This window comes from Uranotaenia lowii, chromosome 3, assembly GCF_029784155.1.
Source record: "Uranotaenia lowii strain MFRU-FL chromosome 3, ASM2978415v1, whole genome shotgun sequence".
Lineage (NCBI taxonomy): Eukaryota > Metazoa > Arthropoda > Insecta > Diptera > Culicidae > Uranotaenia > Uranotaenia lowii.
Genome location: NC_073693.1, coordinates 342,139,632 through 342,155,205, shown reverse-complemented (window position 1 = coordinate 342,155,205; position 15,574 = coordinate 342,139,632). Strand labels below are relative to the sequence as shown.

Below are 15,574 nucleotides of genomic sequence, written 5' to 3'. Positions count from 1 at the left end.
TTAGAAATTGAAAAGACGGCGGAAGCCACCATCTTTCCATCACAAACACAACTACAGTTTGATTTTATTCTTACTGTAGTAAAAAAAAGCTGTAAAATCAAATAAATTTATTAATTGGCAATGTTTAAAATCAAACAACATTTGCTAATGATCGGTTACATGTATCACTCGCTCACTGCCTGAACCATTCACTCCTGATCCTAGCCCAACAAAATTCGCCGTATGCATCGCTCAATGGTGAGATTCCAATTTGATGATAGTGCTGCACTGTTTTGACAGCAAACATCGTGCGAGGTGATCTGTATTTTAGCGATGAATAGAACGATCGATGATCGGATAAGTCCAGTAGCAATCAATAACAAAACCCAATCGCTGTACGTTCAGTAGCGAAGTGCAATCAGGAACATTCATTGAAAATGAGTGATTTTCGGAACACTGCAACTGGCCTAAAATCAATCATACAAATGTGGTTGAATCTATCATGTTAACAACTGAATCATTACAGTTGATTTTATTACATTCAAAAATGATTGCGTAAAGTCAATCATCAGTGTTTAGTTGAGTCTACTTTATTTATAGTTGGATGCGAAAAAATCAACAGCATTAAGTGAACCCTTAACTCCCTAATCCGAACTCATGAATTAAAACTGGGTTCAAAATCAAAATCGGGACTCAGAATCGAGATCCGGAATCATAATCTAGAATTGAGATACAAGATCAGACAGGTTGACCTAATTCTACGTAAATTTTGCGGTTAGTGGGCATAATCTCTTCAACTTTTCTAGGGATGTTTTATATTGTTTTAGATACCTTTTAGCTTTCGAAGGTCCGCTAAACAACAAGCTCCCGCCTGCTTTCCCGTCCTATGTCAGTCAATCTATTTTCCCATACAGGTCCCCAAATCTCACCACATACCTAAATATCTTTGTCTATCTTTCTCTTACGGACGTATGTATCTATTTTTCTTTCGCTCTCGTGTACTCCCTGGTGTAAAATTTAAAAAAAATATATACAATCGTGTATCCTGCTCACATGCGCCCACCACATGTCTACTCATCGCCATCTACCAACTCCTGCTGCTGGTCCTTCTTTTGCTACTTTGTACTTCCGCGCTACTACCACATACAAAAAAAAAAAAACAAATAAACCAACACACACCCACACATGCCCACAAACACTTTCTTTCGGTGTGCTCGCGGATAAATATGTGGGTCTCCAGTGCTCGGTGACCTGTGGAGAAGGCCAGCAACGGTATGCTATCCACTGTGTACTAAACAATGTTAGCGTTAACGCAGCTTTATGTGGCCAGCGTCCGGTCGCCGTGATCGTCAACTGCACCATGCCCCCCTGCGAGAAGAAGGTACGCGGACGTTCTGGAATATTCGTTTTCTGTTGAAAACTTTTTGTTTTTCTACTTTTATTTTTATTTTTCCGAAAAAAAAAGGTTGATCACAAGGACTATCCAAAAGTACTGGAATCGGTGACAGACTCACGTTACGTAAATTTTGGACGGACTTTGGATCGACCTTTTTTTCACACGTTTTTTTTACGAAAGCATACCGAATCGGCCGTTCCCGATAGCTTTTTTTGTTCTTAATTTGGTATCCCCGAAAGGGATTTCGGATTCGATCTTCGTTTTCCATTAAACCAAAAAAAAATCTGTTTGCTTTATGTGTTTGCCATATGGACTATTGTTTATTTTATGTTCTAAAAATCTGTTTTCCAAATTCACCCAAAATTCAAAATCGAACGTTTGAATCGGAATCATTTATACCCTAGAATCAGATTTTTCTAACCCTTTCAACAATCTTTTCCCCTCGGAAAAAAAACAATCCTAGCACGAACCGTCGACCTACGTTTACTCGGGAGAAGAAAGGAAGCCGTTGGCGAGCCCAAACAGCGACTACCTATCGGCGACCAATTCCATTTCGTATCACAACAGCAGCAACGGCAGTGCCAATCAGAATCCTTACAAGTGGTGCACCGGCGTCTGGAGCCACTGCAAAGCCAAATGCAACACAGAAGGTCAAAAACGACGTAAGGTGCAGTGTTGCTATCGACACGACGAGTCCGTCATCGTGGACGATCTGTACTGTCAGCACGAGAAGAAACCCTCGGAACAAACCAACTGTGGCAACTTCCGTTGTCCCCTCTGGAACTTTGGTCAGTGGGGCCAGGTATGTACCACCGAAATTTCTGTTAAGTACTTCCTTATCCTTCCTTTAACTTCCTTTTTCGCCATTAAAAACAGACAAAACTCATTAACGTTTGCTACTTGCAGTGCTATTCAATAATAAAAAAAAACGCCTTGCCAATTTGTTCATTCAAATTGCAGCTTTTTCTTGTGCTTGATTCAAAGATCATTCATCAATGCGCATTGCACATTTACCGCATTTATGGATGATCAACACTTGACGAAAGCTAAGAAACCAAACGCATCATTCAACCAACTAAAAGACATATCCCCATACTCTAAATTCACTTTCGTACAATATTAAAAATTTCAAATCCGTTCAAAAATTCATCAAAAAAAAAAACAAATCGAAATTTTTCAATATTTATTTGGTTGATCTCAGTTCCTCGAGGTTGATGCTGCGCTTTTGATTGTTTCAGAATGATTTTTGATGTGATATTTTGACGAAACCTTTTAGAGTGACTGCGTTTGTAGCAATGTTTTGAGTATTTTTCTTTCGTTTTTTGGACTTCAGCGTTATTCTCTAATTGCGGTGTTACCTTTCGAAAACTGTAACAAAAACTCTGAAAATTAAAAGGAAAAATTATTTGAACATTTAAACTCAACTTGTACTTCAATCGATCTCGGAAAGGCTTTCGTTCAGGTTAAATTAGATTACTTGGCAGACGAGGGATTACTTTCTTTTAAAAAAATGCAAAGCTGAAATCTGTTGAAATGTGTAGTGAAGGCCAAGTCATACAATGGGTGATGCAATCGGAAAGTTATTTTTTCTCTCAAGAAAAACACTCCCACTCAGGCGCGGTCCTAGAGTTCGCTCTTGGAATGCGCGGTTCTATGGGGGGGGGGGGGTGATCAGTATCATCCCCCCCACGAATACGCAAATGCTAGAATTTCTACAAAAACTTTTCCTGGTGAAGTGCTTTTAAATTTTCAAAAATATTGCCTTCTCCATGCAGTTTTTTTATTCAGATAGAGGAAAACAAAAAAAATCTTTCAACAATATACAGACCCCGTTCGATTTTGGCAACACGGCCGTACTTTTTGTGTTGCCAAAATCGAGCGGTTTGTTTCTCAACTTTTTTTTTTACTTATTAACTACAAAAAAAAACTGTTTTCATAATCATGAACATTTTTAGTAAATTTCCGACCATTTTCAGTAATTTCTTTATTTTTTTCATCATTCAGCCCTTTTCTCGTTTTGTTCTTAGAATTTTTTTTTCATATTTGCTTTTATTTGAAATTATTGGTCGTTCTAAAGCCCGGTTTACAGTTCAAGTGAAAATAAACGTGAAAGAAACTTATTTCATCAATAACTTAAAAACACGACACAACTAGCATGTGTAACTTGTGAAATCGATTGAGAATGGTCGAGAAATGAAATTAAAGCCGGACTTGTTTCCTCCGGTTTTCACGGCGGAAATTTCATCACGGCGGGGGAATCGGAATAAAAACAGTTCTATCAAATTTACAGAAGCGAGTCTGGCTGGAATATCATCATCAACCATTCCCCATCGATTTCACTAGTTTACAAAACCAAGTTTCGTCGCGTTGTTGAGTTATTGACCAAATTAAGTTTTTTTACGTTCATTTTCACGTACACAGTGTTAAATAATCTTGTACTTTTACATGTTTTTACCTGCAAATAATCGGAACAAGTAGTTTCTACTAAATGTAGATACTTGTAAATGTAAAATCTCGAATAGAAAAAATGCAACTTTTGTCAAAATCTACGATGCAATAGAGATTTAAATTCATCTCCAGAACTCAAAATCAACATTCACAATTATTACACTAGGAAAAAAAATCACATTTTCCGAGGTGCAAAGAATTTGAAAACTGATTTTTTCTCCCTTAGGGGCACTGAATGTAAATTATTTTTCTATCAACTCTTGTTTCCGGTATAACTTTTGAAAATACAAAGTAAAATTTTTGCACTTTTTAGCAAAAGTGTAAAATATCAAAAAGATAAGGAAAAAAAAGGTTTTAACTTAATGGCGAATTATCCCGAAAATTGTATAATTGTATAATGATATTGAAATTTTTTGTTAAAATTCAGTTTAAGGTTTGATCCTCTGAATCTCAAAGTTTGGCTTTTACAATGGAATTGATTAAGACTCTTCACTAAATTATAGTATTAACTATCAGAATAAACCATTCATTTAATGATGTTTTACTATAACTAAAAATTACTTGAAAAATTTGGAATTATGTGACGATAGCAGGGCTAGAAGCGACCATACGGCAAAAAAGTAGGGCAAAATAGTTACTTTCAAATGAAATTAGAGCAAGACTAGTGGCCATATAAAATCAAAAATCTCATGAATAGGGACTTTAAAAATTCCAAAAAAAAAACAGAAAAATCGTATTTTATTTTATTTTTTTTTCTTGATGTACTCATCATTTCCAACGGTTGAAAATTATTTTTAAGGAAAAATAAAAAATCATGAAATGAAGGGTGAATTTATTAGGTTCTGAGGTCTAATACATTTGTTTTGGCTCAAATACAATCAATGTTTTTGTAACTTTTTAACAATTATAGTTTCAAGGTTAAATAAGAGTCCAAACTCAAACAGCTCTAGCTTTTAGTGCCGAATCTCTCCAAATAACTTTTGTTGAGTTACTTAAAGTGTTGAAATCGAGTTTATTTACCATTTATTTACAATACACTTCAGAGTAATGAAAATGTAAAACCAACTTTTGTTTTAAATTGTTACTTCTTTGCCCTCGTATGTCAAATTCATCACGGCTAAATTTTTTTTTTTTAAATTTTAATCAGATTACAAATTTGAAAAAAAACAAATTGAAGAATTAAGTAATAAGACTTAAATACCTAAAATCTTTACCTAAGCCAATAATTAGGTAAGAAAAAACAAGAAAAATACAGATCACAGATCTTCAGAAAGGCTTTCAATGTTAAAAATACGTTTTCATGAGTAAATCTTTACTCTGAGGTTTTTTTTTTTTGAGAAAATTTATAAATTTGTTCTGTAAAAGGAGCATTTTTAATACTCTAGAGCCGAACTTTCAATAGTTTTTTTGTCAATATAAAAGTTCTTTAAATAAAAGTTTCTGCTGCACTTTGAACCAAAACAAATGTTATTCGAAGTCAGAACATAAGAAGTTAAAAACGACTCAGACTAACATGGCATGCATGTTTTCAAGAAAATTAGAATTGAAAAATATTTATGAAAACTCAAATATATTTTCGGAGCGCTTAAAACTTCAAAATGATTTGCTTAATTGAATCGAGGATAATAAATTCAACAAAAATTCAAGCTTTTTAAAAATATTGTAGCTTAGCTAGCTTAGCTTGTTTGACTACTCATATCCACCTTAAATCATTAAGCCCGAAATGCTTTAATTAGTCTTCAAAAATACCATGGTCTCATGGTTTTAATAAAAATATAATATTATATTGTATCAAATCATCAATGCATTTCGAATTTCATGATCGCTGGCGTGGCTAAGCAGAACAAGTTCTACCTCGCCAATGGTTGCTACTCCGTGATTGATCGAGGCCATCAGCTTTGTTCAAAGGCCAAAAGAATGGTGCTTGGGACTAGCAGTTCATTCACAATGCACAAAACTCATGCTCTCCCTTTGAAAATGATCAATAACGGCGCCGGCCACGTCCTAGTAGTCAATGAGGAATGAAGGGAGGATTGTTAGTAGGATACTTCAAAGAATCAATTAACAACTTTTTGTCCCTTTATATTTCAAAGATTAATTGAGAAAAATTTAGGAACAAAAGAAAGTCAATATCTCCAACTATAGAAACCGTCTATACGTCTGCGAATCTATATTGAAATATCCCAGGAAAGGGTTGTGTTAAAAGGGGAAAGGTTAAAGATCAGGATCCATTTTGGTCAATGGTGCGATCGAGTTTTCCTACACCTCCTATGCTCCTAGATTTTTCCTAAGGAAACTCCTATTTCTATCTTTGAGGCAGTGATAAAAGGATTCAAAGTAAAGTGAAAAATGTGTATAAGTTTGCTTTAAGCTATCTTGTTTTCCTAATTGTAGTTCCTGATACACTGATGTGTTTTAAAAAACGACCTTTTAGATTGAACATACTTCTATCAAGCCTCCAAGAATATTTATAAGGAGATATTTAAAATATTAAAGTTTTGTTAATGGATGAAGTGAATCTCCTTTTTTTTCCTTTTAATTTTTAAATTGTTATGGAGGTTGTGATAACTGAATAAGATCGTTTTCGCAAACTCATCAGTTCAATTCGACTCTTTGCCTCAGTTTGTTTTCGCGATTGCACGAAAAAAAAACAAATCAAAATGTGTAGAAATTAAATGATCTAAAATTCATAAAAGAATTTAACATTTGAATGTATTCGGAGGAACTGGAAGATGGAATATACTCACTTATGATATTAATGGTAAAAACAAATTTAAATAATATTCTTCCATATATATAGTTTTTTAGATTTCTTGCTTTCAAAATACTAAGCCGATGAAATTCTACTTGTTTTAATACTGTCGAGATTCAACTGAAAATATTAAACTATCAAAAAATTATGTTCCTACTCAAAATTGATGGTGGTTTTGATAATAGAATAACTCATATTAAGCTGAAACCAGAAAATTGTCTTTTTCGAAAATGTGAAATTTCATAGATATTCATGATAAATATACTCTGATAGTAGACTTTAAGTATTTTAATATTTGTGATGAATTGTGGGATAGTGAGAGCCCTTAACATCGGACTAGTAGGTTTCTTGGTAAACTACGAACAATAAAAAAAACGAAACTAAACAAAAAATACTGACTTTGGGGCATTCTTTTGATCGTTTGATGTTTTTAAACACCTCGAAGCCTATGCTCTATTCCAGTATTCCAGAATTCTATATGAAATATTGGGCCTTTCCAACCAGTACACAGCAAGAACACCTTTTGTGCCTTTTTCAAATGGTCGTATGCTGAAGTCTCAATTTATCTATCTCCTAATAAAACTTTTGAGACCTCTGATACACTTAGATTGAATGGAAAATAAATCATTACCTGTCATTACCATCACTTTGCTTAAAAGATGTATACCATCCCGAATGATGTGACAGAACAAGAATCTCGACTTTTATAACATTTGTACTTCTAGAAAAATGTGGATGAACTTAAAATTTTCATAAAATTTGATAAGTGCATTGCATACTTTAAATTCAATGAAATATTTTCAAACCTTGCGTTTAATCCTAAGACAATTTGGCGTATAATTCTGTACTTTCTCGGTTTTGAAACGATAAACATAATTTCGAACATAATGTTCTGCTACTCAAAATTGAGGTTGGGATCAAACAAATTTTAAAATAAACACTCACAACAGCATAAATGATTACACTCAATTAGTGTGATACAAAGGCAAAATATGAAAAACCCGACTTAGGTTGGCTTTTACTGCAACACATGCATCAACGTTCTGGCTCTCTTGCTAGTAGAGCACACCGGTGGTTGTCTGGAGGGCAAAGGACTAGCCCTCTTCTCCCAAGGTATTTTTCGCATGACTTCACACTCTAAAAAGCACTTCAGCATAAATCAAACACCAAAATAACAGCTTTTCAAAACAATTTCATGAAAACAAAACAATTTAAAACTTTCACTAGCGAACGAAACTCCAAATTATGAATTTCCGAAAAATTTTGACAAGCGAAAAAAAAAACGCGTCTTGATTTTGTGATGTTACTTGATTTCTAAAAATTCATATTGTATACAAAACGAATCATGAATGATTAGAATGCTTTCTTGTCTAAATTTGCGGTTGGAGTTGAATTGATTTGGTAAAAAAGAAATAATCAAATTACTGAATTCTGAAAGTAATTTCTGGATTATTATAAAAATAACATGAAATTTTATTCATTCAGCAAACGATTGTTGCGAAACATATGGCTTCTATATAACTTTTTCTAAATAAACATTTTTGTATAATGAAGTGACATTAAATATACATATAAGGTACGTATTTAAACATCTAGAAATAATATTTTAAAATTGGGCTACCCACGGAATTATCTCACTTTTGATTACAACAAAATTAACCCTAACCGACTCCAGCACCTGGGAGACTCAAGACATGTTTGAAGTCATCCGAACAAGATGGGAGATCCGCGACCCCGCCGGGGCAATCAAAACTGTTCACCCACAGCCCCCACCGCCTTGTGTTGGCTAATCTCTAGAAACCAATCAAAGTAGGCTGGACGATTTCGCAGCACCTCCTACATGAATGATTTATACACAAGCACACGTTTCAGACTTTCGACGTAAACGAACATACAAAATAAAATATTAGACTATGCCAAGTTCAAACTTCAAAATATATATTAATGTTGAAAATATGATGTCTGCAAATAAATAAAACATTGAACACTGAAAAGAGCACTTTTTCAATGACCAGCATATTTCAATCCTTCAGTTAAAATTTTTCAACTGAAATTGTAAAAAATATACATATGCCCATATAATATCTACTATTATTAAATCAAGCACAAAAAAAAATTTACTGTAAGTGATATCAATTCAGAAAATAAAATATTATTTGTGATATCACTTGAAACAAAATATAAACTTTTCTTTCATTCTTTGAACAAAACTGAATCATGCTATTTTTGAATTCAAACACGTTTTTCTCTCAGCGGCTGAGTTGACGAAATGATTGTAAACATGTTCAACAAAAAGTATGGGTAGTCAATTGAGAATTCCTATAAATGCCTAATAAATACAGAAAAAATGCCATGGATGTAGAAATTGTACTTAGCTGTGGTGCTGTTTCTCGTTCGTCTGATGCACATCGGACCAACATCCTCCGTACAGGCTGATGATGATGATGATTCTTTTTCAACACAAATTCATCATAATCTTCATAAAGTTTTCTACACGCACAGATGTTTCGTCACTATTTTATCTCGTAATTTTCACAATCAAACAATTTGGAACTTCACAATTTAATTTTTCAGAAATTCCGAGCGATAAAATTTTATTTTTCAGAGCTCCTGCAAAACACGTCACCTCTCAACCGCTGACTACTTTGATCTCTCTCAAGCTTTTTAAAAATATTGTAATATAAAAATTCTAAAATTCTAGACCTGTACTACTTTTTGGAGAAAAGCTTGTAAGACTTTTGAAAAAAAAAATGAAATTTTGAGACAAATATGATGAATTTATATTCTCATATATTGAACTCTTATAAAAATCCCAGAAAAAAAAATTGAACTCCATGTTCGAACGTCATAAGCCAAATATCAAATCCGGAAAAATGTATTCTAATTTGAGAAAAAGGATATTCAAATAGCTATACTTCATTTAAGGATAGATTTATCAAAAAACTGAAATAAAACTTATAGAATAACTGATTCTAAATGAGAAACAAACGTTGATAAAAACAAGCTTTATATAGGTACATGGATAATTGATTCTAAAAAATACGAATCAACTGAACTGAACCGAACAAAACGAAACCCAACTAGGATTTTGAAGGTAAAATGTAGTCAGTTCGTAAGAAAGTAATTCGAAATAGTAGCTTTAGTGATCAAATTTTAAAAAAAAAGTAACTAGTGAGTAACTAGCTTAAAAAAAGTGACAAAGTTACTAAAAATAAATGCGATAGTCAAACTTTTCCAGTCCCTTAAAGCTTAACTAGTAGTCAAATAAGATCTCAAACTTATTAATGGTGAAGGAAAATCAGCAACCATGTCAACTATGTATGCTCTGGTCTTGAATATTAAAGTTGGCTGAACAATATTCAAGGTCTAGCCACAGAGAACAGACGTACAAGCTAGCCCACGAAACTTGTGTACAATTTTCAACAATTGTTTCGAACCAATTTTTGTTTTTTGGCTGGGCCACCAGATGTCTTCAAACACACCAAAGAGAACTGTCAAAACCAAACTGAAAAAAAACAAAATTTTGTTCAGTTTTGAACACTTTCGTCCGGTTGCTTAATGGTAAAATATCTTAAAAGTTAATCGCTATTTTTTCAATCTAGAATTGCTAAATTTTAGACAATGGGATGCACAAGTGATAGTTGAAAATAACCTGCTTTGAGATGTCTAGAATCAGTTCCGATGTTCCTAATTGACTGGATATAGTCGATTCGACCTCTGACGATAACCGCTCAAGTATTTAGTGCAAAACCTTATTGTAAAACTGTTAGTTATTTCGACTGCCTCAGTAGCGCCAAAATAATGGAATGAATAAAAGTTTATCACTTTATTTTTAAATTTACGTAACGTTTCGGGTACTCTGGGGGACATGTGATGGTGGGAGAAGAAAAGTGACGCGAAACGTTACATAATTAAAAAAAATGTTGTTACACTCACCGAAAAAAGTCAATAAATAAAAACCGTATAAAATAAGTTGAAATTCTGTCCAGTCAAAAGTAACTCTTATTGCATTTATCTAGCAATAAAATGAACCCGTCTATTTTAGAGCGGCATTAATTTAATGATTGATGAAACCATATACGATTACGCCTTTTCGAAAACTGGTTGTTTGAAAATTTGATTTGTAACTTTTGAACGGCGCAATAAATTGCACTGTTTCAAGTCAGTTTTCAATGTTTTTTTTTTTTTGGATGTCAGCATTTGAAATTTTACACTCTTTTTTGAAGATTTTTTGTTCGAGATTATACGTCTGTGCTCTGTAGTCTAGCCAAGCATCAGTGACATTAGAGAACTAACTATCAAGTAGACTATGAAAAAAAATAGCCAAATCTACCAGCTGTTCAATTATTATAGCGTGACTTCACAACTACGCCAATTTATTAGTCGATGTTGATTAAGCAATATAATGGGTTCAACCAAAAATCTGTGATATAGAACAGCCAACTATATGAATTTTGATAACAACCTGTAGAGTTTTTATTCGTGTGCCCACATGGAGAAAAAAAACTTTCTTTATAATTTATTTGTTGAAAATTTGTAACTATTTCATTCGATTCAGTACAATAAAAATTGAAAATTACATCGGTTTTGATTAGATTCTTACCTCTACCTTTGAAATATGAGCCTATGAACATGAAAAATCTCTGTCAATAACCATAAAAAAAACTAAAATTTCGTCAAAATTAGCCTTTTGTGACGTTTATGAAAAGTTTTGTAATGAAATTTAAAATCACCTCAGATTTGATTAAAAAACGGATGTGTTAATTTTCATTATCTCATTTTAAAACACCTGATTACTAAAAGACGTATTTTTCAAACGTTCAAACGTTCAAACGACTATAAAATTATACCTGAAGGAACCATTTGGACCCACAACTGTAAACCAAATCAATAACTTACAGCATGTAGTCCTGCATGCATTACAATTACAATTACAACGAATCATTTCGATTCACAACAGTAAAACAAATCAATACTTACAAGAATTTAATTTAAAAAAAAACAAATATGAATAATTTAGCGATCTTAAAGGTAACACCGATTGCATGGAATTAGACCTTCACCCCTCTCTAGCATGCCCCAGTTACACACTCTTCAAAAACTATTCCACCTCCATGCATGAGTTTGAACATTTTCTAGATTTTTATGCTCGTTTTAAATAGTTAGATAAGTTTCAGTATGATTTCTCCCCCAAAACAAAACCCCAGATTAGTGAAATCTTTCCTTCTGTCACCTCTCTCTCTCTCTATCTCTTCTTTCGTTTTTTTTCTAGTGCAATGACGATTGCAAACGCCATCGTCAAGTGCTCTGTCAAGATCACCGGGGCCAGGAAAGTAACGAATGTCCCCTGAACCAGAAACCACCGGCCGTTGAGTCCTGTTGCCACTTCCGATGGAGGGTTACCAACTGGAAGCCTGTAATTATAGTCGTTCCTATAGAATTTTCTGAAGAAGGAAATAGAATCGATCACCTTTTTTTCTTGGTAACATTTATGTTGACTGTTTTTATCTGTTATTTCTCTTTCTGTCCTTCCGTCATCGTTTTGTACCTTCCGTTCTTGTGTTTGTCCTCGACTCCTCGTCCCACATCTCTCTCTGTAGTGCAATGTGACGTGTGGTGGAGGCGACGGTTATCGAACCGGCGAACGTGTCTGTATGCGTCTGTTCCCCAAATCGGCCGACAATCCCCATCCGGTCAAAACGGGCCGAAAGGTCGACGCCAAGAACTGTGCCCACGCCAAGATCCCACCGGCCAAGAAGCTGGTGCGCAAATGCAAACCTTGCCAGTTCCGGTGGGAGGTTTCACCGTGGTCCAAGGTGGGATTTTTTTTTTATTTGTGATTCCTATTTTTTGTTACGATTTGTTTACTTTTCGCACAGTCGATTTGCTGAATTTCTCACGAATTTTACATGGAACGGGATTGTTGATAATGCGTTATTGATGGTTGCAGAAAAACAATGGAAAGTGCTATTCTTTCACCAATTTTGTAGTTTATACAAATTTATCAGAAAATTTTGCCCAATATCATTGATAAGGTAGTTCCTTTTTCAATAAAAATATAAATACCACAAAAACGCACTACTCAACAACCGGTTCTCATCGAAGGCAAATAATAATTATTCTGTTCTATTCTTTCTCATCCACATTGTTATCGTCTTGCATATGTATCATACTGTCCCTCATTCACTCCATCACCCTTCTTCGTCAATCGAATCATCTTCTGGTCATCCACCGCGCCATCACCTTCAACACCAAATCACCGACTCCACGCGCCTTGTCAACACTGCTGTTGCTGCTGCCGCTGCTTTGACTATATTATCACTCCTACTGCTGCTGCTGCTGCCGCTGTTCTTCTGCTACTGTTGCCGCTGCTGCTAACTTTTTCCCTATCACACACGCACGCACGCCTACTATCTGTGGTGCCGTATCCGTCTCGTGGCTGTCCTCGCAACCAATCAACCAACCTGCCTGTCTGCAGTGTTCGGTCGGTTGCGGGGTTGGCCTTGCAACGCGCAATGTCACTTGCAACAACGGTCGCACCACTGCAAATGTCTGCGACGCCAAACACAAACCGAGCAACGTCAAACCCTGCGAAACGCACAGCTTCTGCCGCTGGAACACCGGCCGATGGAATAAAGTAGGTTGCCACTGATAAACACATGTGCGTCACTTCCGTCTTCGACGCTCTATGCCAGACGTATATGTGGATTTGAATTCACCAAAACAACCGCCTACTTTTTTCTTTCATTAAAAAACTTTTCTTTTTCTCCTTTCCTTCAACCACACAATCAAAACTCTCCTCCAAAAACAGTGCAAGTGCGATGGTTACCAGCGGCGCAGCGTCAAGTGTCACGACGAGCTCACCAATTCGGAATCGAACCGGTGTCCGGAACCGAGACCGATGCAGAAGAAAAAGTGCCACCCGGCTCCGGACTGCCGACCACGGCACAGCAAATCGCTAAGCAACAGCAGCAGCTACACCTGTCACGATATCCAGCGACGGACCCGGGTCGATGGCGAGTATATGCTCACAGTCAAAGGGCGGCCGGTGTCCATCTACTGTCACAACATGACCTCCAATACGCCGACCGAGTATCTGACGCTGAAGGCGGGTAAGTAGTGATTGTAAATTCTTTCAATGACCTTTGTAACGAATGTATTGAATTGAAAATTCCAAGTTACGGTAGGTCCAAAAAAGGCGAAAATTTGTAGCAGTCTTTTTTGGTTTGTTTTTGACAATTTCTCTTAGTGTGTGTCTAAGCTTAAACTTTCCTCTGTAAATTGACTTAAACGGCTCAGTACAGTTCAGTATACGATATATCGACAAGATGTACTTACTTAACTTACTTAATGATCCCGCGCCGATCCTCCGGTGCATAGGGCCGTGGTAAAAGACCTCCACTGTTGACGATCCGGAGCCAGCGTCTTCACCTGGTCCCAGTCAAGATTCTCGTCGACAGTTCGGATTTCAGCGGCTAGGCTTCGCTGCCACGAATTTCTGGGTCTGCCTCTTCTTCGATGACCTTCTGGATTCCAATCTAGCGCCTCTCTGCAAATCTCGTTTTCATCTCTTCGCAGCGTGTGCCCAATCCATCTCCACTTACGTTCCCGAATCTCGATTTCTAGCGCCTTTTGATGACACCGGCGATGTAGTTCCTCATTCGAGATCCAGTTGCCAGGCCACCAAGCGCGGATGATATTCCGCAGGCAGCGGTTTACAAATACTTGCAGTTTTCGCGTCGTTACCGCATATGTGCACCAAGTTTCGCACCCGTACAGCAATACGGATTTGACGTTTGAGTTGAAGATTCGGATTTTTGTTCGTAGAGAGATCTGGCGTGACCGCCAGATGTTTCGGAGACTCGCAAACGCAAATCGAGCCTTTCTGATCCGTGTTTCGATGTCTTTTCTGGTACCACCATCAGGCGTAATCTGGCTACCAAGATACTGGAAGCACTCCACTTTCTCAACTTGTTGCCCAGCTACCATGAAACTGGAGGGATTTCCTGTGTTGATCTCCATCGACTTGGTCTTTCCGACATTGACTTTGAGACCTGCTGCCTTGGAGCTTTCGGTGAGGTCGTCGAGTTTGCTCTGCATATCTGGTTGTGTTTGGGCGAGCAAAACAATATCGTCAGCCAGGTCAAGGTCGTTCAGTTGCTCCATTGTTGAAGGATTCCACGACAATCCTCGGTTCGGTGCACAGTCAATCGATCCAATCAGAATCTGATCCATTACGATTAGAAAAAGTAGCGGTGATAGAATACATCCTTGTCTCACTCCAGCAGTTACCGGGATTGGTTCGGACAAGACACCGTCGTGCAAGACCTTGCACGAAAATGCCTCATACTGTGCTTCGATGAGATGGACTAGTTTCTCTGGGACCCCTCGTCGCCTTAGAGCCGCCCAGATGTTTTCATGGTTAAGTCGGTCGAATGCTTTTTCGAAATCAACGAACACCAGTAGAAGAGAGTCCTGGAATTCGTTGATTTGTTCCAGTATGATTCGTAGCGTTGTGATGTGGTCCACACATGTAGTACGCAAAGGAGATAAAGCATGGATCACGATAAATCTGGTCGCATTGAAAATGGTCTATCTCGGAGCTATGTAAACGAAATAAAAATATTTTGTACTCAAAATGTAGGGTTTTTATTGCACTTTAAAGGAAAAATAATTAAAAAAAATATTCCGATGTTGTTTTGTTGAAATTTCGAATTTTTCGTCGAGTATCACTCATCATAGTTTTGACACCCTATTCGCTGATATCAGCGGCCATTTTGTTCCACAATCTCTTCATCTTTGTTTCATCCCGAGTCGTTCTACCATTCTTCTTCATCTTCTGCTTGACAATTGCTCAAAATTTTTCGATAGGGCGGAATTGAAGGCAGATAGGTGGGTTGATGTTCTTTTCGACAAAATCCACCCGTTGACCCGATACCACTGTAGTACCTCTTCGCTGTAGTGGCTGCTTGCCAAATCTGGCGAAAACTTTACTGGTC

At 36.4% G+C, this 15,574-nt stretch overlaps 1 protein-coding gene across 1 annotated transcript in view; it reads left to right on the top strand.

Moving 5' to 3' along the window:
• The window catches only part of LOC129756623 (A disintegrin and metalloproteinase with thrombospondin motifs 9), a 935,923-nt gene that overhangs the window by 908,516 nt on the left and 11,833 nt on the right, over nucleotides 1-15,574 (top strand). The window contains exons 16-21 of the mRNA XM_055753535.1: nucleotides 1,220-1,360; nucleotides 1,839-2,177; nucleotides 11,848-11,991; nucleotides 12,176-12,391; nucleotides 13,054-13,212; nucleotides 13,387-13,687. Coding sequence (XP_055609510.1) covers nucleotides 1,220-1,360; nucleotides 1,839-2,177; nucleotides 11,848-11,991; nucleotides 12,176-12,391; nucleotides 13,054-13,212; nucleotides 13,387-13,687 — 1,300 coding nt within the window. The remainder of the gene's footprint in view (nucleotides 1-1,219; nucleotides 1,361-1,838; nucleotides 2,178-11,847; nucleotides 11,992-12,175; nucleotides 12,392-13,053; nucleotides 13,213-13,386; nucleotides 13,688-15,574) is intronic.